Source organism: Diuraphis noxia, unplaced genomic scaffold, assembly GCF_037042655.1.
Source record: "Diuraphis noxia isolate RWA-SAM2 unplaced genomic scaffold, SU_Dnox_SAM2 contig0003, whole genome shotgun sequence".
Classification (NCBI taxonomy): domain Eukaryota; kingdom Metazoa; phylum Arthropoda; class Insecta; order Hemiptera; family Aphididae; genus Diuraphis; species Diuraphis noxia.
In genome coordinates this window covers 77,195,633-77,221,746 of record NW_028301713.1, presented here as the reverse complement: position 1 = coordinate 77,221,746, position 26,114 = coordinate 77,195,633, and the positions used below count along the sequence as shown (strand labels likewise).

Genomic DNA, 26,114 nt, shown 5'->3' with positions numbered 1-26,114 from the left:
GGTGTTAGGGCGATCGACTAAATTAAAATATTTTGCAGGCTGAATACAATATCATTATTGTGGTGCTTTTGGTATTGAACCGTTTCTACTGTACACTTAGTTGTCAATCAGGTCGTTATTATTCGACTGAAAATATTATTAATTGTTTCCAAATAAATATCAAAATAATCGACAGTCTCGTTTTATTATTTTTAGTACATAATTTAGCGTAGGTGCGTGTTTGAAACAAACAAAATCGAATCATGAACGTATTATGTTGATAGAACAACGGCGAGATATGTGTTAGGGTAGAGGTGTTTTTTACGTTTTTTGTTTTACACACACGAAATTATCTCGTTACATCATTCCGTTGTTATATAACTAAAATTATTGCAATTAAATATTAATAGAAAGTATAACGCGTGAAACAAATTTAATCTAAATGTTAATAACTGGTGGATGGGAAATACCAATATTTTGTATGCACCATTTTCAATAATTTCTAGTAGCTACACCTTCATTGTATTTTGTTTGACTCATTTCAAATGCTTGTCAAATATTGATTTCACCTGCTAAAAAACGAATAGAATTTCTTTTCGATATCGTGTACGTTACAACATATATGTTGTAACATATCGTATTTATAGGTTTAAGAAAACTTGTGGCCCATTAAAATTTAATTGGACAAACAATGTTTAAAATAATATAAATAAAGCTATCACGTGTCATATTTTATACATCTTAAACTCCTACCTACACAATATTTTAATAAATGTGATTATTTTTAATGCAATGCCGTAAATGTAGTTATTCTTCGGTAAATATATAATATATATATATATAAAAAAAAAAACACTTAATAATAAAATATACCTACTAAATATATAATAAAAAAGGCGATAAAAATATATAAAAAAATCAACTTTTTACTATTGATTTTTTTCAGAAATATAGGTTTTTAATATTTAACATGTATTTGGGTGGTACGCTTTTGATATCCATACGTTACACGCATAATGCACGCACTCGTATTACAGGTAAAATGGAATATTATACAGCGAAATAATATATTATGTTACATTGAATAGTAACTATTTAAAATTGCTTTTAAAAATATTTTTGCAAAACAATTATTACGTTTATACGGTGGCGTTAAAACGCTCGCACTATGTAGCTTAAGAATTTAAAATCGATTTAATTGTTTTAATACCATCATACAAACACAGTAAAAGACTTACATTAAAAAAAAAAAAAAATGATTTTTTTTCTACATTAGTGTGTGGGATGGACATTTTTAAATTAGAAGTTGGTACCGAAAACAATAATTGTATACAGATCGTATGATTAATGATGGTTATTAACATATATTTTGATTGTTTTAAACAATTGATTGGAACCGGTTTTTGATATTTACCCTTAAAGTTTAAGACTAACCGTAAACGCGCTTGGTGAAATCAACATAATATGCAATATGCTCACAATATGATGAAGTTACATTCTACATGACGTGATGGAATGCGATTAGAATTCGAAAACGATATCATAGGAATTGCAAACTGAATACGCCATTTCAAACACCCCGTGGCCCGTACAGTATTAATGATCACAATCATAAAAAATAAAATAATGACATTTAGGAAAATGTAAATGTATGTATTATGAGTGCAGACGAAAAAAACAAAACAAAAATATGACAGCTGTATGTTTGATACCATATAATTTTATTAGCTCCATCTGCACGATGATAAAATCAGGTGATGGCGGGTGTGCAGTTGAAATTAAATATTCATTTTTCATTTGGGAGTTGATATAAACAGGACCGTGGTGCGCGGTGGTCTTACAAATAAAAATCCACTATTAGGTTTCATCCATCCGGCACAAAAATGGTTTTAATTGTAAAATTAAATATTTACACGGTTCCCACTTTCGGTAAAAAGGAGATTTTTTCGTCGAGGAGTAAATAAGAAAAACAAATCGTAGACGTAGAGTTTCATCATAAGAAAACAAACAAACTAAGTTATACATGATATATATTTCCAAAGATACGATATAATATAATTTTTATTATAGATTTTTAACTACAGGGTGTTAGCATATTTTCAAGCAGTGACTAGCATATTATTTATCATGATAATATAACAATATTATAGGTACTTAAATATGTATTATAATATATATATATATATATATACAGCCAGCGATTTTTTACGAGGATCAATAGACATCGGATCACGCTCTATCCATGTTTAATATGATTTCCTTATGTACATGATATTATATTCAAACACTAAACAATTTATATAAATAAAAATTCAATAAAAAATATGTTACAGTAAAATATTAAATAATATAAATTATTTAACAATGATTGAAAACTTTTTTTCAATGTTTACAGTGTAAACAATAGATTACAACGAAATGTAACAAACTGTAGGATGATGTTAAATTATAAAACAATATACATGCCCCGCATTTGGAGATCGATTTTTAAAAACATAGTAAAAGTCTTAGATACTTATTAACATTTTAAAAACTAAAATTAACTTATGACTTAAAATTGATCATTTTTTCTTCTTTTTTTTAACTAATTTTTTTTTAAATGGTTTTTTTTTTTTTAATATCATTATTTTTGTAGAATCGTTGTCACATATGTCTGCTGTCACATTGATTAGGTTTCGACCAATCGCTACCGTAGAAGTACCATAAATAACGACGCTGACACGTAGACTGCGATGCCATTGATGTTGAGTGATTGAGCAATGTTTATGGAAGGCGAGTTGCTCGATGCTGTAAAAATAATAAAAATAAATATAAGTAGTTATTTAAAACGACGGTTTTCGTGTTATTTTCTACGAACATACAGGTAAATAAATTCGGCAAGAGTAATAATAATCAGTAATTGAACAGTTCAATATTTTTGTACCAGCAGTGTATACGACAAAATATAGTTAAGTACATAATATATTATTATATAGGTACAGACATTATTTGTATTATCTTATTATAATTATGCGGCGACAATAATACACGTACTCGTATATACATGCAGGTATACATGCAATCTTGGTTTTATAGATATGCCACCTAATCGATTACTTGAAGTTTTAGGTCAAGATGATTTTGTAATAGACACAGTAATAAAATGTTGCAAAATCGTCGATTCTATAAATATTATATAAATCTACATCACGCCATCGTGCACAAAAACTTAAAAATAAGCAAAGCTATTTTGTTAATAACAATGTCAATACAAATAAATTATTTGTGATATAAATAAATACGATCACTATACAGTTGCAATTTAAATACAAATAAGACGAATATATTTTTTTTTATTATTATAACAATTTATTTTTACTGGGATAGTTGAAATGTTTTAAAGAAATTGTGAACAGTTATATTATATGCTAAAAAAATTGTATCAATCTCAATAAAATATGAACATTTAAAATAAAGCTTTGTGTTTCAATAACTATAAATAGTTGTACAAAGTCGTAAAGCTGATTCTGCTGTTTAACTATAATTACTTTTTTAGTATAATTTTTAGAAAATGTTAGTTTATTCATAAGGATTTAATTTAAATAAAATATATACATTTAAACAACTTTGAAGTATGAAATAATTAAATAATCCAGTTTTATATTATATTATCTTTTTGAGGTATTCGTTTTATTTAAGTAACGTAACACAGTGACGTATTTAGAGGAGGCCAATGGGGGGGGGGAGGGCGGTAAATTTGGAGAGCATTTAGATATAATACGGTATCTAGATCATATGGGTGATAAAAAAAAAGTAATGTCATCATATAAAGTTGATGAAAATGTTTAAAATTTACAAAAGTGTTGCCACAACGATCTTGCCTCTACATTTGCAAATGGACGTGCCTATTTTAGAAGTTTTTACCATCATTATGAAGTGATGATTAACTAGTATTGTAATTAAAATGTACTCTCTGATCATAAAAAATAATTGTTAAGATTATTGTATCCATATGTATAAATAGCGTTAAGAATTTTTGTTTCTAGCCTTTATCTAAAATACGTTCTATTGAGAGATCTTTTTCAGTCTTAAGAAGGGTCAAGTTCTATTTGAGATCATGAACCACAGATGAGAAGCTAAATACTTTGGCTGTTTTAACCATTGAGTCATGTTTAATAAAGAAGTTGGATTATGACTCGGATTATGATGATATACAGCTGATACCTTTGCCAATGAAAAATATCACAATTTTTAATTTTAACATATTTAATATTCCTTTACATACGGGGCATTTTATACGTGAAGCAAGTTTTTTTTTAAATGTTGTCACTTAACCTATTATATCGCTTTTTTTTTTGTATAAATAACAATAAAATATATACCTAATATAATTATGTAATAAGTGATTCAATAAATGTATTTTTTATGCAAATCATTCAGATTATGAATGCATAGTTTCACTATTATGTTTTTTTTTTTTTTTTGCCAAAGAAATTTAGATTGGAAAGGTGCGTTTTTTTCATAGAGGCGCAAAATTCTTAAAATATATCTCTGACGTAACATAATTATCTTTATGTTTTTAGTTAAATAAAAGCAAATATATTCTATGCTAAGAGTTGCAGTGTTTGTTAAAATCTGGATGTTGTACATGTAAGAGTTTATTAAAGAATAATATATCATACTATGTTTAGTATGTGAATAAAAATCGTAAACGAAAATAGCTATTAGCCATTACCACATATTATTATTATCATCTGGGCACGAATAATTTTGAACTATACAATAAAACGTTATAAATACAAGCACTACACCTTTAACCGGAAACATAAAATAATGTGTATACAAAGCATCACATAATTATGTAAGAGGTAGTACCCAACTAGATATTATATAATATTCAAACGGGTCATGTGTAGGTAATATTGTAATAATATAGTTGATATCATGCGAATTTTGTGAAACGAATGACATTTGCTAGCATTGCTACCATGATATAGGTATAGAGGTGAAGGACTTCGTAGAGAAACGTATTATTATATTATATTGTAAGGTCACCCACAATGAATATTTCTCGACAGCTGGAAGCCAAAGACTTACCTACAATTTATGGCTGATGTATATTATATGCTGTATAATAATCTATATTATTTTGTCTGGGCCTCCTCCGTGCGTCTGATCTTCTTCACCTCACTCATAAAATATGGGTGCTCCGATGTGCAAATCTCCATATGTCATATGCCTCTTTATTCAAACAAATTCCACGTTACGGCTAGCTCGTAATTTACCACCCCAAAACGCTTGTACAATACGACCAATACTGAGGGCTGCGGAGTTGAATATCTCGAACTCCATAATTTAATATAATTATTATATCAACCTATTACCTACCTATTTAATTGTGCGTATATTTTTTGAAAAAAAAAACCATTTTATCACTTTATAGAACATCGAGTACTGCTTATACACAAAAATAGAGCGTCAAACAAAACCCTCATATAAATTTCGGGACCGGTCCAATGTGTGATCTACCGATAAACGGCTATCTGCGAAAAAAGCGTTGTAAGTACAACGTGTGATCTAGTGATCTACCGATAACAGATAGGTACCTACATTTTAACGAAAATATAATCGCGGTCGCTTACAACGTAGTGATTACGACCCACGACCACATGAAGATAGTGACGAAACTTCAAATGATGAAAATGAAACTCCGGTAGAAAATAACCAACGAAATTATTGAAATAGAATACAGGGACCGTGGTATTTGGTTTGTGTTGTAATAAAACTGAACGTCGATTTTTCATTTAAAAAAAAGGGATCGACAAACGCTTATACCAATAATAGAAAGAGTCAAAAAGAGGTAGAAATTGGTACAACGATTTACAGCGATCAGCAGCGAGCATATAGTTCTCTGAAGGATCATGGATTTATTTATCAAACTGTAAATCATACTGAAAATTTTGTGGGTCCAAATACTAGAGCTCATACTCAAACAATAGAGTCGTTTTGGAAGTTAGTCAAGTCCTAGTATAATATAAAAGTAAATGGTGCATCTCCACTATTAGAACGACAACTTAAAGAAGAATGGTGGCGGTCATGCCACCCGATACAAATTAATAGCAAGTTAATTACACACTGGACCAGCCATTTATTGGTAGATCACAGTGATCACACATTAAACCAGCCGTTTATCGGTAGATCACACATTGGACCGGTCCCTAAATTTCATAAATATTTTATATTAATTATATTTTGTTTATTGCTCATAAATGGAATATATTTTACAGACTATGTATAATAGCCTTTTCCTTGCGTTGAGCAGAACGAGTGACGGATTTACGCTTACCGTGAACCGGATCAGCCCTGGAGTCAGCGTCCTGTTCATCGCCTCCTACCAGTCCATCGTCGGCACCCGGCAATGGCATTCCAGGGACAGGCCGCGGTCGGTGCGCCAGCGCGCTCTGCTCTTTTGACTTCCAGTACACCGTGCCCAGCGTGGCCACGCATTTGAGTTTCATGTCCCGATCGAGCCTGTTCCGGTGTTGGTGACCACTGGAGCCTGGCATCCGGAAGTGCTGCATTCCAGCCTCGAACTTGAGGCCTAGAGTGGTGACCATCAGCCCCTCGCGACCAACGTAATCTATGTATGGGCCTCGCAGATACGAAGAGTTTACCTACGAAGAAGAAAATCACATTATTATTATTAACATATTATAACGTATATACACTATTATTATTAGATTATTTAGGGTGTGTCTTGGTGTTAAGTGGCAGCACCACTATCGGCCAGGGCTGCATCCGAGTTCCGTCCATGGTTTTTTTGACGGATATACTAATTCCGTCCCGTGTCAAATCGAATTTAACAATATCACATTATTTAGATATAAAGATAATATGATATCAGTTATCGCACAAAATAATCGAATTTAATAATATCATATTATTAAATTATTTATTATTTAATTATTATTATATTATTTAATTTATTAGAAATAAAGATAATATGATTTCAATTATTGAACCAAATAAACTTTTCAGTCGTTATTTGTGCGTGTCCGTGTTTCGTTAATATATATTAAAAATGGATAGTCTACAATATATATGTACAGTGAAAAAGGTAAAATGTTAATTATTAAAAATGAATTTAAATTTTGTTTTCACTGCAAAGAGTTGAATAACGATATTGAACGATGGAAGTGCATTCGAAAACAATGCAAAGCATATATAAAAATTGGTTAGATAACTAAATTTATAATAATTAAAGAGCGGTTATTTAAGTTCTTTAATGCTTAAAATATAATCCTAATATGTTCTTAAAAACGCTAAAATATATATATATAATATATATGACTAAATTATCAAAATTATTGAGGACGGAATTAGTATATACCTTTTTTTAACTGGGACGGAATTGGTATAAAAAAAGGTTCTCAAGACGGAACTCGGATGCAGCCTCGGCCAGAAGGTCGTAGGGATGAATCCGGATCTAACTTTATTTTTTATTTTTAGGTAGGTAGTAAGATGGAAGTAAGTATAGAGTACAAACAAAACCTTAATCCACCGACGTGTTTCTAAGGAAAGCTGAGAAGAGCAGAGAACCCCATATCTAATTTTTAAACGGTAGTTAAACATTTGTATATAGAAACAGTTTTTTTTTATAATTTGTTAACATTAATGAACCATAATAATGTAAATATAATAATAAACCGTAATGGAACAATTTATATTTATTCACAATGACATAATATTAAATAACCACACAAGACACAACCCAAATAATATGACGTGCATATTATAAGATATATCCAAGACATTTTCATCTTAAATTTATTCTGTTTTATCGCAAAGTCTTACTACATCTAATCATTTTTGATTACTATACTAAATTTAAAATAATTTTAGATAACTAAAAATATGTATACCTCATCAGTCTGGTTTCATCGCTATATCTATATCTTTTACTTAAAGGTAAAGTAAAATAATATATCATGTTTAGAGAATATTATTTTCTTGGATAAAATTTTAACGACTGTTATTATTGGATAATGTTCGTATTTACTCGACGATTCCTTAACATTAACACTCATTTATTCAAAAACAATTAACGATTAAAGTTTTTATAGTAATTTTTTAGATATTTTTAAATATTTACAAAATGAAATTTATGGAAAAATACCGCGAAAAATTATTTTTAAGATATAATGAGTGTTTTTTGATAGGTAAATAAATATATACATCGTAATACAAAATAAATCTATACCTAGTTTTGTTTTATTTTATATTTTTATGAACAATAGATAATAACATGGTGGTCTATAGATGCTGAAAATATTAGTATAATATAGGTATTCGGTAAAAACGTTGAAATGTGAAATAATCGTTTTATATTGTCTGATAGCGGTAACAAGCAAAATACTACTGCGATTGATAATATTTCTTAATATACCTAAAACTTTAGTAAGTATTCAGATATTTTTAAAATGCCAGAGGTTGAACGTATTCCTTAAAATCGTCAAAAGAAGAGTAATAGTCACTCATAAATGAATTTTAACATAAACCATATTTTAAACTATTTAAATTATATAGGTAGTTGAAAAAACATAAAATGCATGCATTTTGATATTCGGTGTAGTATATATAGTTATTTTACAGTGAACTTTTTTAGGAATTACATTAAGTCATAAACATTTTTTTTTATAAGCTATGTATTTTTTTTATTACAGAAAAATACACATTAGTGGAAGGTAATAATAATAATTTGAAGTTAATATTTTATTATAGAAATAATTGCATGCCAACCTGTTCACCGTTGATGTACCAGGCCAGCTGTACTGCGGGTTTCGATCTTCCAGAGGTGCAGTTCACGTTAACAGTGTCTCCAGGCTTGTACCGGTCTTGGCCGCCAGATATGCGAGGTCCTTCATCGGGCGGGGCTAAACAACAATAAAACATTTATATAATATTCGTGCGATATGAGTATAATATTTTGTAATACATTTTAATCATGCAAAAAGAAAATATCCTTAAAAAACGATACGTTTTCTAAATATATATATATTTTTTATTAGCTTTTTATTTTAGATCTAGCTCAACAATTACAAAACGTTTTCTAAATAATGAGTTAAGTTAGGCAATCAATAAGATCATATTAAAATCCTGAGATGATCTAAGTCCAAGTACCTATTTGAAAACATGATATTTGAGCACATATAAAAATTCTATAAATCCGAATTTCAATTAACGCTTAGAATAAAACAGGTATAAACATGTTGGTAATATATGATCACTTCTCATATTATATTATTACGGTAATATCTCATAGGCCACGGCAGAGTTTATCATATCAGGCATAACTGTATAAGGATTATCGACACAAATTACTATACCGATCCAGTTTGTACACATGTATGTATATAATATTATATGTAATTTACAAAGTATGCCAAATAATAAGACCATACATCGTACACTGACTTTATCAAATTCTGAGGAACTTTATTTAATATGTTTCGGCCGTATAAGAGACGTTTCGAATAAAATACACGTGGAAATGTTTACGTCGATATCACTACGCGATTCGAGACTTTTCGGCAGCGGTAATCCCACGCGTAAACTGTATATGCGTTTAGTTACTCGTATAGTTTTGTGGTTTAATTTTTTTTTTAACTAGTTTCATACCGGTGGAAAAAATATTGTCGCAACTCGGTGTCCAACGTCGACATCGTTAATCAGTCTATTCGAAAAACTTTTACTCGTTTTACAACTTTTTTCTTGTCTAGTGATATTGCGAAATAACATTTCATTATAGAAGTTTGAAATGTCTATGAGAGGCATCGCAACTAACTGCTACCGGAACTTGTAAACGAAATATTTATTATCTCTGTCAAGTCGGAGAAGAGTGAGAAAACCAACCTAATTTCGACTTTTAGTCGGGAAAAAAAGTTTTTTTTTGTTTCAAACGGGGATCATTAACTTTTGGACATTTATATATAACAATATATATATATATATATATATTACACTATAATAATGTGTACAAAATTTATATAAAACAGGATGTCTCGAAAAAAAAATATAAAAAATATAATGTATGATAGTTGGAAAATTCATCAATATCTGTTTTTAAATTTTTTTAAATGAAGAATCTTTGCTCTCTCTAATACATACCGTATATGTAAATGATAAATAAATAATACATACAAATATAAATGATTTTTATCACATTATAACTACACATCATAAATTATAATGTAAAATGTTGATAAAAAAAATGCATTTAAAAATTTTCATTCTATTTTTCGAAAGCAATAATTACTGCTTTCAAATGAAATTTTATGTGACACTTATACACATAACTGTCCAGAGTCGACGATTAATGAAGCGAGATGTATTTTTAATATGTGGTTTCTGCATGTATCCTGTCTGGATTATTTGTATTTGAATTTCTTTGAACTTGAAATCATATAAAACAGTCACCACCAAAAAAGATGAAAAACCACACTTGCTAAAATTCAATAATTTATGTACCATAGTTTACGGGAAAAATTAAACTATGCATCTAATAATATGATTTTTCAACATTAATGTATAGTGATTTCGATAATTATTAGTTATGTCATTGATGTTGGTTTTTTTATTATTAGGGGGAACCCACTGCAGTATAATAGGCCGCTGGGGTTATTTTTGTATATTTTTGTTTTTAGGTTTTATAAGTTGTTAGGAATGCAACACGTGTTTGTGTATATGTGGCAAGGGCAAGGATATGTTGCTAGAAGTCCTGGGTGGTCATCCATGCGGGAACTAGCAACTGCGACCGGTACGTATACGCTCAGTGTGTTTCCGCAGATTGCGCGTACGACCGCGCCTCACTAAGCCACAAGATATTGGTTATTTTAAGGGCAAAAGACACATTACGAAACACATTATTTTATTACGATCTATCGTTTTTAATCTTAAACGTGGGAGTTTATTATGCAAATCAATAACTTTAATTTATATAATCATCGTATTGTTCGATATAGCTAGGAAGCATACCTATTATATAGGTACATTTTTGGATTATTTTAAGAAACATCTGATAAAGCGACCGAATCAAATATCAAGAGCGAGTTAGACGTAATTGTCCTGACCTTATTTTATAAACTTAAAAGGTACCAGCCATAAAAGATAACACGACATTTTGTATCTTCAATGACATAATATAATAATAACGGTATATCGCGCATCCATTACGTTTTGTTATAGGATACCTACTGCTCCTCTGCAGTATTATTATCGGTGGATATTTTAACGAAATGCCATCAAGCGACAAGTCATACATACATATTATATATATATTGATTTATTTTCAGGAAAAAAAAAACGTAAGGAGTCATCGTGAAATCCATTTCAAAAGATAAATTTTGCTAACATACGCGCGTGCTCGCACGTACACACACACACACGTATATTTATGGTTTTTTTTTTGTCCTCGGCAATAAACATTTAGAAACGTAATCGTAAACGTCGTAATGATCCTCCGCCGTTAGCGCATATAATTTACCAATCAAATCGATTCGGTCTACCTAGCTATATATCTAAGAGATTACGGGCGCATATAAGTGTAGGTATATCTACCGAGAGAGCGGTGTACACAGCACTTATATACATATATGTATATATATTATAAAAGTAATATACTTGTCTGCCACCTTCAGTTCGAGTGTTAGACAGTGGCGCGCTCGAGAGGGTCGGATTGAATTGGATCGCCGAGACAAAGGCGCGCCACCGAGTTAAACCAATTTGCACGTGCGACGACAATATTCTCGTATATATATATATATCGCGGGTTTTACGAGGCGCCGGGGACAGAGGACTACGGTGGATGTATATATATTGTTACCGGTCGTTTAAAACGCACTAAGGTTGAATAAATATTTGGTCGAGTACCCGGAGACTTTTACGTGTAATATATACTATAGTAGGTCCTTCTCTCCGATCCTGCAGTATCATAAACGTGTAATAATATGAACCTCGTTGACGAAGATGACAATATTAGGAGACGGAGAATATATTATTCATATGGTAACCTAAATACAATCGGCGACCATAAATGTTTTTATCCCGTTAAATATGTATTAATTTTATGCGGGACGAAACGAATCACAGTCGACTACCGCGAAAATTACACATCATCAAAGGCATTTTAAAGCGTATGGTTTAACGTCTTAATCGTTATTCTACTTGGGCGAAATTCATTTGACAGCGCATAAAATTTATATCAGACGTTTTAGATTAATGGAATTTAATAATAGCTATGCATTATAGTGAGTAGCCCGTCTGTAGTAGTAGTTATTGTAATAGAATTTGGAATAACTCGACTATTGTTAAAAACAGCTAGTTCACGTCACTTTCGGAAGTCTGGCTATAGTTAATAGACAATAGTTTTTAATATTAATCTCATTTATTTACTATTATAATATTAGTCTTATATAATAAATCATAACAAGTTATGATTCCGTGGACCACGATAATAATATTATACTAACATGTAACTAATTTTTGATTTATAGTTTTTTGCGTAAGTCACCATCGATACAAATGTTGAAAATATTACATTACAAACCTAAAATTTCATTCTAAAATAACAAATTTTAAAACCTCAGAAGTTGGAAATTAGGGAATAGTGTTATTATTAAATTATAATATTACGAGTTGATTATTGAAACAACAAATGTGCGTGCGTGCGGTTATTGAGGAAATCTCACGATTCAGGGGTAATGGGTATACATTAATTCGTTGATAAAGCATTTATATTTTGATTTAAACTATGGTAAGTAACGGTTATTGATCTCTGTGGCTAAACAAATTTCATAGTGTTTAATTTTGAAGCATATCTCTTCTCATGTGTAGGTATGTATAGTTATAAAACGTAAGTGATTCGTTTGATATCAACGAATTAGTATAAAAAATTGTAAAGTAAACAAAAATTATTTATATTTTATGACGCAATAAATTGTCAAATTATCATTGTCTATTTGAGGTAATATTTTACTAGGTTCCTTAGTGGTTTTGATTAATTTGTTTTATTTACGGATTCATAAATTTATTTGTTCACTACATTTTTCAACCTTAACGTTTGTGTTGATCTGTTAAAATTAACGATTTTTTTCCAAGCGACAATATAATAAATTTTTAGTGTAACGAATAGGTTTACATTAATGTAAACATTAACAATAAAATTAACATTAATACTATAGTTGTCTCTAGTAGTGATTTTTGGGTATTAAAAATACAATTGTCATACTATGATTATTTTATGGTGTTGTCGATGATAAAATGAAACTTACCGACAGTTAGCATAGAGCTGTGATTGGTGACCGTTTGGAATGACGGCGCTTCGGCTGAAACTTCGCATCGGTATTTGCCGCTACTCGCCAGTTCCAGGGGTTTCAAAACAACGCTTTCTGCCGTCGATTGTTTCTCCTGAAATTAAACAAGCCGGTAACGATGTTAGTATTATCTATCGAATCGTATATAGTATGCACACCAAACGCAAATTGTTCACGTTCTTCGGCATTGACCTAGTTATTGATTTTCAAAATGTGAATTACATGTACCATGTGACAAGCGTCTGTGGCAAGTACCGGATACGTGACGAAAATACCACCGTGGAGTTAATAACGATAATAATAGTAATTATTCCTCTTATGGTATAATATTCACACGCATATAATATGTGTCACACTATTATGTAGTAAGATCGCATTTAATTTACCATCAAACACGCATGTTATAATTTCTATCGAATTAAGACCATGATAATGGCTTTGCGAGGTACGTACCTTAATATCCAAAGTGTATAATAATGTGTGGCGGGAAAATGAATATTAGTGGGTTCCTGCCAAACGTCTTCTAACCACTACCCCCGTAGCCAACACCGACCATTTACCATGTATCTAACACGAATTACCGGAGTATCTACAGCGGGATGACACATCACGTAACGTCGTCGCGTTTTATGTAAAACATCAGTTTACTGAGTCGAATCACTTACTTTCATCTGCTTTGTGACGTATACATAAACATAATACACTTTTATTGAAGTAGAATGTAAATACAACGTGGCAAATTGTTTTAACAATAGAAATGGTTCATGAAGCTCGTTAAAACAATGACATAAAAAAACAGGATCAATGCACAAAAGTTTTTAACTAACCGAAAGTTACGGATGCCTTTTATTGATAGTATGACAAGAGCGCTGTACTCTCTATAGCTAGGAAGAAATCTATAAACTTATCGTCTTTAAATAATGTTGCCATGTTCATTATTGTTGTTCTATTAAATATATTAAAAAATGTTAATTGAATGGCAACTTAGGTACCAGGTTTGGAGAGTTCATTTACTTATTAGGAATTTCAAATCACTTCTATCATTCATTATGTATAATACAGTGTCCGTGAGGATTTACCCATTTCGATATCTCCCGAAATAATGGTGATATCGAAATTCTGGTTTTGTAATAAAACTCATAGAGATAAGAACTACAATTATTTCATATTTTAATGTTTTGGTAAAAAAGTAAAAAAATATATTTTTATATTTAATTATTTCCAAAAAAATTAAAGATAGCTGTTTTGTAGAGTTTATTTTTCTAAAAATATTGACGTTTCAACATTTTATTTTCATTAATTACCCGACTTTTAATAATTTTTTTAGCTTCAATAAAAATTACGAATTATTTAACACCATAATGTTATCAAACATATGACCCACCGCACAGTGTGCATTTCCATACGGTCGGCCGAATACTTTCCGTGTTCCTAATAGTTATAAATTTATAATCATATTTAAACTAGAAAAATTCAAATTTCTATAGGTACATTTCAAAATTAGAAAAAATATAAAAATCAGGAAATAAATGGAAATACAATTTTGAAACGTCAATATTTTCAGAAAAATAAACTCTACAAAATGGCTATCTTTAATTTTTTTGGAAATAATTTAAAATAATTTTTTTTCTTATTTTTTTTTTACAAAAACATTAAAATAAATTTAAAAATGAAATAATTGTAGTTCATAATCCTGTGAATCTTATTATAAAACCAGAATTTTGATATCCCGTTATTTCGTGAGATATCACTACAATGGCCAATGGGTAAATCTTCACGAGACGCCTTTTATAGGTATATTACATACAGTAAACAGAAATATATTCGACGTCTAATTGATAAAATCGGCGGTTAAAAGTATTATTATGTCGCATGTTAAGATTATGTTTACTAACTATGAAACTATAGCATAACACATGACATTTAAAACAAAAATAATACACAAAAATAAGTCAAAAGTTGCAGATCCATAGGTTTCAGAGTATACTCGTGGCGTAAATTATTGAAAAAAAAAAACAATTAAATGTATTATGTATATAATGTAGAGTACAAACATAAGATACAAAAAATATTCTGTTCTATAAAGGAAATATTAAGTCAATAAAAAAATCAAAACAGCTTTAATTTCTTGTGAAAAAAAAAACAATATGACTAGATTTCACTTGGTTAAATAAATTTATAATCAAGATTGAGAACATGATAAAAATATATGCTAATTTTATTTAGATATTTTATGACACGGCGCTTTGTATATGCAATTATACTACAGTGTTTTTTTTTAAGTACTAGTGAACGTTATAGTCATGACAAATTAAATTAGAAAGGTATCATCACAGTTTTTTGACACGCATTCTCCGCTCTTTACTTCACCTATATTAAGTTCTCCACTACTTATCGGCTGTCATGCCTGTCAATCATACACATACATATATAACATAAAATAAAATCAACCAATGACAAGTGAAGAACTACGACATCGGCCGGAGGTGAAGGAAATGCGCATACTGAGCAAAACTAGTAATACTGTGATGATACCTATCTAATTTGTCATGGTTATAGTATTCTGTACATAATTTAAGCTATGATAAATGGCTTTGTTGTAATAGATAAATCACTAATATATAACAGGTGATTTACCAAGCATGCTTATACCCATTTTTTATTTAATAATGAATTTATTCAAATTCTGATGTTTGAATATGTTATATACACTCTAAGACATTTTAAATATTCACATACATAATCATTTCAAGTACCAATATTAAATTGGCAGTGTAGAATTAAAAAAAAAATATTATGACTAGGTATATACTATATAATATATAGGATTTTATGACTACCAAGAAACTTGCTAGTTATCATATTATCACACATCTCGAAGAAGATGATTATCTCGCTGTTATTTATTTGTATATGATTTTTTTTCTATTGAGTACGAGGATAATACAACATACTGAACAATTAAAATATATTATCAATAGTATAACGTGTCTTTGATTATAAAAATCATACGTTAAATATTTTGATTATCTAATTAAATTCATAAAATTATTTACAATACAAACATTTAATTTAATCTTGTACAATGAAAATCCGACCAAGGATGTAATAATAATGATATAATATATTTTTCCACCATCCGTAAATTATAGTATACCGTGTACCGTTATCTTGATACACAAGCAGAGAACTCTACTATATAATTCAAAAATGGGAAGTGAAGGTGATTTCCGCAAACGAAAAATCAGGATGCTTGGATAATAAAAAAAAGATATATAGTCCATTTATTTTGTTATTTTGAGTACATGTTCGATTAGTGTGACATTAAATCTAATGTAAATAAACCAAGTATGATTTCATGTAATATGTAGCTTGAAAAAATCTTATTTTATGTAAGATGGTATATTCCAGTATATTAGCGTAATATCCGAATCAACGAGCATGTTTAGTTAGTGATGGTTCTGTTGAATCGTTAAACTGTATACAGAAATAAACTTTTACTTTAACTAAATCACAATTGAATATGGGTATAGAATTTTTGTACATCATCATGTCTCTACTATGAAATATCCTAACGACCATATATTATAATGCACTAAACACATTTACAGAATTTATGGAAATCATTTTTTTTTTTTTTTTCATATCATATAGACATTTTTAAAGTTGTACTATTACTACTATTTTAAATATCTACAAATGTTATTTTTCATTTTTTATTGTCGGATTTATTAATGTATAGTGCCTATATCTACACACATAATAAAGAAGACTAAACAATTGTTATTTATATTTTTATACGTCTATGAAATTTAAGCTTAGTGAAGACGTGTTTATTTAAAAATATTTATCATAAATGTTGTTTAAAATATATTTACATGCTTATAAGAATTTTATCGAATTTCTTATTGCAAGATTAAAAACTATACCGGGTATCCAAAAATATTTTATTTTGAAGAGATGATTTTCAGATTTAATCGGTAATTTCAGAAACGAGAAGAAACAATTTACTGTGAAATGTAAAATTTATGTTAAACTTTTTTGATGTATAACAATTGTTAACGTAAACATTAATGTAAACAATTGATTTTTGTGATAAAATTTTAATGTATAAAGCTGAAATTTTACAAAACTGAATTAGGGTTATCCAATAGAAATGTAATCATAATATTTAAATGTATTTACTTATTAAATGAAATGTTAGTCATAATTACAGAAATTAAGTAGGTGATGAACAAAATATGTATATGTTAATAATAATCAGTTTTATTAAAAAAAATAATTTAATATAAATATCTATAGTAACAATAAAATCAATAATTAATAAATACATCACTTTAATATTTAATATAGAAATAATAGAATCAGTTGTAAAATAAAAATAATTTATTTTTAAGATGGTAGTATATTTGTTTAAATTAAACATTTCTTTTTCATAATTGCTTTTTTATTGATGTTCTACAGTGATTATAAAAGCTTTATGTAGAAAGTGTGTTTTAGATTTTTCATCGAAAAATAAATTTATACTTTGCTTTTCAATGTTGTAGTAAATTTACTTTTTTTTCAGGATGTTTATCGATTAAAATGATATTTTTTTCTTGTTTTGATAGTCTTAACAATATATATAAAAAAATTAAAACTCATTTTTTAACGAATTTTACAGGCGAGTGTTTATTTTTCCCAAGGATCAACTTCAATCTTCTTTTAAAAATATATATTTGTACAGATTTTATGAATTGATTAGTTTATTTTTAAATATAATTTTAGTTTATTACACTTAAAATCACTTTAATTTCATATATGTTATCTAGCATAGTAGCATTGCCCAATACTTTCAGAATACAATCAAAACAATTTAATTTGTTAAATCAGTTGTTTAAGTGATCATAAAAATCAAGTTTAATATGGAATGATTTGAAAACCTGTCTTAAATTGAAGAAAACTTATAATTTGATATGCAATTCATATAATTCATATTTGGAAAGTAGTTTAATACATTTTGTATTATTATTTTTTAAATATTTAGAACAGGTACCTATCGATTTCAGTTGCGAACGTAATAATAACTATCGTTGTATATTATTTTCTTTTAGCTTCAATATGTGTCTAAAACTTCAACTGATATTAGTATAATATAATAATATTATAATAAAATGACTGTATGTATAGACACCCTAAGACACTTGTTGGTTCTGAAAACGACTGACCCAAGTGAAATAAAATAAAACTATCGAAGACAGCACTCAAATAATATGATACCTACTCGTGTAATGTTCCATTTATAACTGCATGGGTATGTTAATATCATACGAACTGAAATTGAAAATTCCATGCAACAATAGTAATATTATAGAGATGAAATGGGAAAATCAGGTACGCGAAAAAAACGACATAAAATGCAACGGTCAAGTCTTCATTTATATTTAAGTCGAAGTGCGTGTTTTTTTTTCTGTTTCTTTTGCTCATTTTTTTCACGTTTTTCATCCCTTTTCCAACGAATTTAACGGGGTGCTTGTGTATATGTGCATACGAGCATGGTGATGGGGGTGTGTTTGCATTTGGCGAGGGCTCTAAAAGGAGCGACGACATCATGAATATGTTTGCGCACGAACCCGCATTAGCCTAAACCTACGTATATTGTACGGACGAGTTTTCAGGATTTATTTTATTTCTGTGTACAATATACTTCTTATATTCAATATGTGTTTACTACCACCCAGAACCATACTCGAACCACCACACCACACCACCACCACCTCTATAGATATTATAACTTTGTGGGTCATACACACCCGTTACATATAACAATCGAGCATTATAAAGCAAGTAACGTCGGCATGCTCCGAACTGACCATGCGTGAGAAAGTACAATTGTAGACGTGCAGTTATAGTGTAATAATATATTTAAGTAAAATATAGTTGAATCTTTTGGAAAATCGATGAACTATTTGAATAGGTCGGTATAAGGAAAATGGCTTAAGCAATAATAATTTACTAAAATTTATTTTTCCACACTCCTTTCGAAATAAAAAATAAAAGTACGTTTTGTATAAATTAAAAGGAAGTAACACTGTAATTTGTTGTCTTTGTCTTACAAGTGCGTAATAGTATAGACAATTAATGGTCAGTACATCACGCGCTTAGCTTCGTTAGTTTGAAAATTGACACGAAATCGACTGAAACATTGCACAGTGCTCGAAAATCAATTTTTTTTGTGTAATCTACATTTAAAATATTGGTGATTTATGTCAACACGATTATTGAATCATAGTGAAAACTAATTTCCGCTTTGGCCGATACGGATCTTTAAAATAACAGTTTTATAAATAATAATTTATGATATCTCAATTCTTGTAAGTTTTTTCTTTAATTTGAAATTATGATTTTATATTAATTTGCTATTGTTTTTATATATTTTTCGTACTTCTCTATACGATCGAATTCACCTACTCTGCACTTGGAGTCGTATTGCTATAATATGCCAATCTCATGCGTTCCCAAATTATATATTTTTTAATATATTAGGCCTAAGATAAATGTCTCATCGTAGAAACTGTGTACAAGCTATATAAAGCATGGGTGCCGTTTTTCAAAACATTTAAAATTAAAAATTTAATTTACCAATAATGTATTTCTATGAGTTAGACGTAGCTAATGATTTATGATATTTTCAAAATTTATTTTACCATGCCCTGCAATATTGAAATTTAAACATATTTATAAGTTTATTTCTTTTTCATTTATTTATTGGCATATACCTACCCATATGGGTATTTGGTGGATATAAGAGTAAGTATTATTAAGTATTAAAGGTTAGTGTGTATAATATAATGTATGTGTAATGTGTAAGGTATATAAAATAAAAACTGTTCAGACAATAATATTATTCATTTTACTATAGAGTATATTTGAATTGATGTAAATAAAACCTTAAAACATCTCGTATAGAAACCACAGAAGTTCAATTAACGGCAGAAATGTGAGTGCATCAGTTGTACCGTTGTACGTATTTACATAATACATTATATTATATGTTTATCGTGTACTTCTTGATGAATTTAATATGACGGCGATATTAATTTAAACTAAGTAATAATAGAAAATAAAATGCTACTGGCATTATAATAGACGTCCATAGATAATCATTCCTTGTAAGCTGACAGTAATTTAATGTTTAGTTATATGCGTTTAACATGTTTTAGTATAATACAACGTTTTGAAAAATACCACCAAACGAAGTAAATCGTAAATGTAGACCAACAGAATTCAGAATTACTATGTTTATATTATAAGCATTTTATAAAATTACGATATATTTTCTATATAATTATAGAAATTATGATAAAGTCAAAGTAAAAGTTATAATAATTACTGTATATTATAATACTATTATTATCTTATAATTATATTTTAGATGTATAGAATGCTGGTGTAAGTACCTAATAGTAAGAGATACATTTTGAGGATATACATCTATTTTTTTTTTTTAAACTTATATTTAATATTTTTTATTATTTTAGTTAAATCATATAAATACTTATATAACATCGAAACTATAAGTTATTGAATATATTGTGTACTGACGAAATGAAGGGATCATTATGAAGTTTCGAAATAATGAAGATGAATATCTGTTTATTAAGTTTAAGAGGTCAATTTCAAATTAACAGAATTATTTTTAAAAGATACGGTTGAATATTTTATCGTCGTAACAAAATTGTAATAGCTAAGAGGGTCTTACCGCGAATTTGATTATAAACAGGATATTTCATAATTTATAATTAATTAGTTCGAGTCAATGTTTTAACGTAAGTGTCATAAATATGATAAGTTATTTATATATGTTTGTGCAAAATATTATTGTTGTACAAAATCCATGTGAATACAACTAGTTTGCTAACGAATAAAGTTTTAAAGCCATTTATGAACACTGGTGTACACCTATGTTAAGTAGCGAGATAAAACTTTAAAATCATAACACTAAGCTATATTTTATGGTTATTTAACAAATTCACGGCCATTATCATCGTTAACTAGATATTTTTGTGATATATTTAGTGAACCTAATTGGCTGGGTCTTAATTTCGTACTTATATGCTAAAGCCACTAAAACATGTACCAGTTTAAAAGTAAAATATTTTAAATTAAATGGACTAATTGTTTAGTATTTATAGTGATGAAGTTACAATGTTAGTATAATATGATGAAGATAAAATATTGTTTAAACGATTTAAATTCCAAAATTGAATGTGAAAATCGAATCAACCGTGAAATATACGCAGTATAGGTATTTGATAGATAAGACGGCTGTCCAGCCGGTTTGACAATGAAAAAAAGGTCAATTAAGTTTTTTTTATGTTATCTCTATTCAAGATTTATTTCGTGATAACTATCTAATCCTCGGATACGTTAAACCACGAATGGTGAACGGTTTTTTAATCAATAATAATATGTAATAACAAAAAAAAAAGAAAAAGAAATAATTAATATATTTAATAATATTAATACGTACGAGTACCTACTATTAACTAACTATAGGTAGGTAAAAACAAATTGTATACATTATATATATATATATATATATTAGAACAGAATGGCGGATAATTTCCCCCCGACTGTTTTTGGCGTAGTAGGACATTTCCCCCCAATATATTTTCGATGCGGACATTCTCCCCCCCAATTTTTTTTTTTAAGTTTATTACTGAATAATATTATATTATTTTTTAAATAAATATAATCAATTATACTATAATTAACTTTATAAATGTATACTATAAATCTTTTAAATATAATATTAGTATTATTTTATTATTTCAAGTAGTTGAATTGATCAAAAATATACATCTACTATAATAGGTAATTATAGTATAATTGATTATATTTATGAAAAAAAATAATTTCTTATTAAATAATAAATTATATAATATTATTCAATAATAAACTTTAAAAAAAAAAATGGGGGGGGAAATGTCCACATCAAAAATATATTGGGTGGGGGGGGAATGTCCACATCAAAAATATATTGGGGGGGGGGGGGAAATGCCCTCTACGCCAAAAACAGTCGGGGGGAAAATGTCCGGATACCATTAGAACTAATATATATTTCTTTTACGACCTAATTTATTAATTTTAAGCCGTTAGTATGTCATTATAATAATTATGCATTTTCTTTTATAATATATGTATTATTGTATCTACTTATTTTTACAAACTATTATATGTGTAGTTGCTCATAAGAAGAAAAATGACAGAGAAAAAAAAGTGACTAGTCCGTTAAATAAGTACAAAAAACACTTGGAAGTAAATCAACTGAAATAAATAGGCAACAACATAAAAATGTACAGTAATTATTTTTACTACTCTTATTATTTAAATTGCAAGTTGAAATGAAAGCAGTATTGTACCTATATATGGCTATATAATAATATTGTACTTATAATATAATACAATACAGAGGTGTATTTGTAGCAAAATAAGCAGAAGAGCAAGTCTGGAGAAGGGATTAAATCACACAAAGTACACACAAAGTTTGACAATATCTATTTTCAAAATAATTACAATATAATAATATTTAAAGATGTTTCATTAATTTAATTTAAACAATTTTTTTCAAAAATTCTTGACGTTCATGGAAGTACCTATATTTTATTTTTGGTGGTTTGAAGTTATGCCAAAATATTATTTTTACTACTTTTAAGTTTTTCTTCCTTACATAAATTGTAATATCCACAAACTATTTGGTCATATTATGTTTTAATTTCAGGTGATTTGTAAAGAAAAAGAAAATTTGGTAAATCGACTTAGTTTGTACTATTTTAAAAACATAAAATAAGTATCATAATACATCGACAAGAATGTACTGCTATATGAAAACTGATAAGGTTTATTTTAACCAGCTATGACCTGTGGATGAGTATGTATGTCTTCAATCGGCCACCAAATTCTCAATTGAATTAATGATAGAAAATGAGAATTTTGAAACGATTATTTTCATTTCGTGCATTGGCAGGTTATCGCTACAGAGAGCATCCGGATAAATCAAAATACTTGGTAATCATGCCAATAATGTAGGTTTAATACACGTCATATTTGTATTACACGCCTTTTAATATTAACCTCTTCTCTTTTAACAAACCACCGAATTCTGATATTTTTATAAATCACAAATCACGCGTATTGCACTTATCGGTGGCGACGGCGTGTAATAACACGTAAGTATATTATATAATGTAACATAATAATAAATTATTGCACCCCACGAAGAACAAAACGTGGGTCCGCGGATTACCATCGGGCGCGGATGGGAGTGGTGAGAGAAAGCCCGAACGACGATGAAATGCCACAGTATATATACTATATATACAGCGTGATGAAAAAAACGGATGGGGTAGTCACAGGCGCCGACGGGGTCTCCGAAAATCGTACATATAGGCGAGGCGCAAACGTTTTTGCGCACACCGTACAGAACGGGCATTAATTTTCCGGGCCAAAACGTTCACGTTCCATCATTTCGCGCACAAATCTGACAACAACACCTGGCGTGACTCGAGACTAATTGACGCGCGGCCGCCACCGCTGAGGGTATATTTTTTTACCTCTCCTGCAGACCCCCACGATAACTCGGCCACCGGTCGAATGCTCTCGGAATGGGAACTTAAAAAAAAAAAATTGCATCTTTCTTTCGGTCACCTCAAGTTTCACTCTTTCACTCCCGAAGTCAATATATGTATACCGATCGTCCGTCGCCTACGCGTATATTATGCGCTGATAATTCGGTTTGTGTAATTTTTTCTTTTTTAACGACACAACACTTTACCATTGCGTTATAGTAATAATAACAACAATAAGCAATCGTTTATTAGCGAAACCGATCGTTTCGAGAGGATGAAACTCGAGACGAATCCATATTAATTATACGGCACTACCGGAATTCTTCGACCCGATAAACTTACCACGTTGAAAGCTATATTAAGTATTGTATTATACCTGCTATGCATATTGCATACGTAATTCAATATATTATATTGAGTAATATGATGTATTAAATAGGTATATAATATATGTTAGGTAAACCTATATATATAGGGTGTATTTGAAGGATTTGAAAATAATATCAGCTAATAACACTGCAATTATAAATTCGAATATGTCATATATTTAAGGCACATAGTGTACAATTTTTTTCATCCCTGCTGGCTGCTATACACATTACTGTGTGGAGGGTTTCGGTAGCACGGCATTAAAAATTTAGTAATGATTCATGTTGATATAGAATTTTATTTCTGACAAGCTATTTTTGTTTCTGTATTGCGTATTTTTATTTAATGATTCCTATATCCAACGTTTTAACAAATCCCGAAGAAACGAAAAAAAAAAAAAAATTAAAAATTAAAACATACAGCCATGATAGCGTTAAAATATAAATTAGTATTTATGATAGGCGGAACACGCTATTTTTTATGATTTATTTATATAATTTAATAAAAAAAAAACTTTATTTAATTTTGTGAAATTATTATTCATTCAAGTAAATATCAAATAATTAAATATCCAGCTTCATACATTTTGTGTGTGCAAGTTATCACTATATTACAGATATCAAGTTATTATTATAAATAGTAAATAAAAAAAAAAATCGTTAATTAATGCTACCCATTTACCGGCTTACAAAATATTTGTTTGACTTTTGATATGAAGGTGTATTTAATCTACCGTACATTAAAGTGATTACTTATTTTTTCTCTTTTTTGATTAATTCGTATTTTAAGTATTTTACATGATATAAAACCGATAACTGAAATTAAAAATAGACTGAAAAGATATAAACATATTTTTTTTTTTTAGATATTTCTGATACTTAGGGATTATTATATATATGTAATCATTCAGCGAGGAGCTACTTCATAACTCATAAGTACTTACATATTATATTGAACTCGTAGAATTTTTCAAGATGGTGGTATAAAGTATAAACACTAAAAATAATTGAGAAATGTTTTACTTTTTACATGAAATATAATAATACGTGCCGAACATACCTATACTTATACTTAAACTGTTGTACTCGTATATACGAGTAATATTGTATAAGTAAGATCAAAAAAGCACTTTTCATGATTAACTATAACAATTTCCACGACAGTTTTTAGACAAGTTTTAAACGAGAAGTCTGATTCGTGCATGACATAGCTACCAATATATTAAGTATATATGGTGTGTTTAATCTATATTTATTTTAATTTCATCGATAAGACTTCTTTTTTTGTTATTTTTCCAAACTGCTTATAATCAATCCTTAGATATAATTCAAATGTTAATTTAACCGTTAAAATTATGTTGAGGAATAGTAAATCTCCAATTTCTTCTGAGACATCGATGGAAAATTGACCTATATAATGTTATGTTTGGTTTGTTACTCTTTGAAGAATATATATATATATAAAAAAAAACGCTATAAATACGTTATTTTCTCGACAAGGACAAAATCTTCTGAAAAAAGTATGTCAACACAAATTGTAAACTATATTCGTGCAGTTCAATTCCATTTTATTTTTTCATTTCGTTTGTTTGCTTCAGGACAACCAGTGCTTGAGCATTGTGGTTTTAATTTAAGATTTATATTTGTTATAATACAGTAGACAGGACAGATTTAGTGTATTCTTGTTTTTATGAAAAGAATCATGAATTTTAAAAACAAAACACAATAACGGAAGGTAAAGATGAACTCTACCACAGTAGAAATATGTTTAATCAAATGTATAACTTTAATAATGGGCGATTGGAACT

General features: G+C 28.8%; 1 protein-coding gene across 1 annotated transcript in view; it reads right to left on the bottom strand.

The window, feature by feature from the left end:
- Positions 1–1,992: 1,992 nt before the first annotated feature.
- Positions 1,993–26,114, bottom strand: part of LOC107173563 (uncharacterized) — a 321,113-nt gene continuing 296,991 nt past the window's right edge. The window contains exons 3-6 of the mRNA XM_089224166.1: positions 13,287–13,422; positions 8,758–8,891; positions 6,305–6,632; positions 1,993–2,766 (exon numbers count right to left, since the gene is read on the bottom strand). Coding sequence (XP_089080292.1) covers positions 2,666–2,766; positions 6,305–6,632; positions 8,758–8,891; positions 13,287–13,422 — 699 coding nt within the window. The 3' untranslated portion in view covers positions 1,993–2,665. The remainder of the gene's footprint in view (positions 2,767–6,304; positions 6,633–8,757; positions 8,892–13,286; positions 13,423–26,114) is intronic.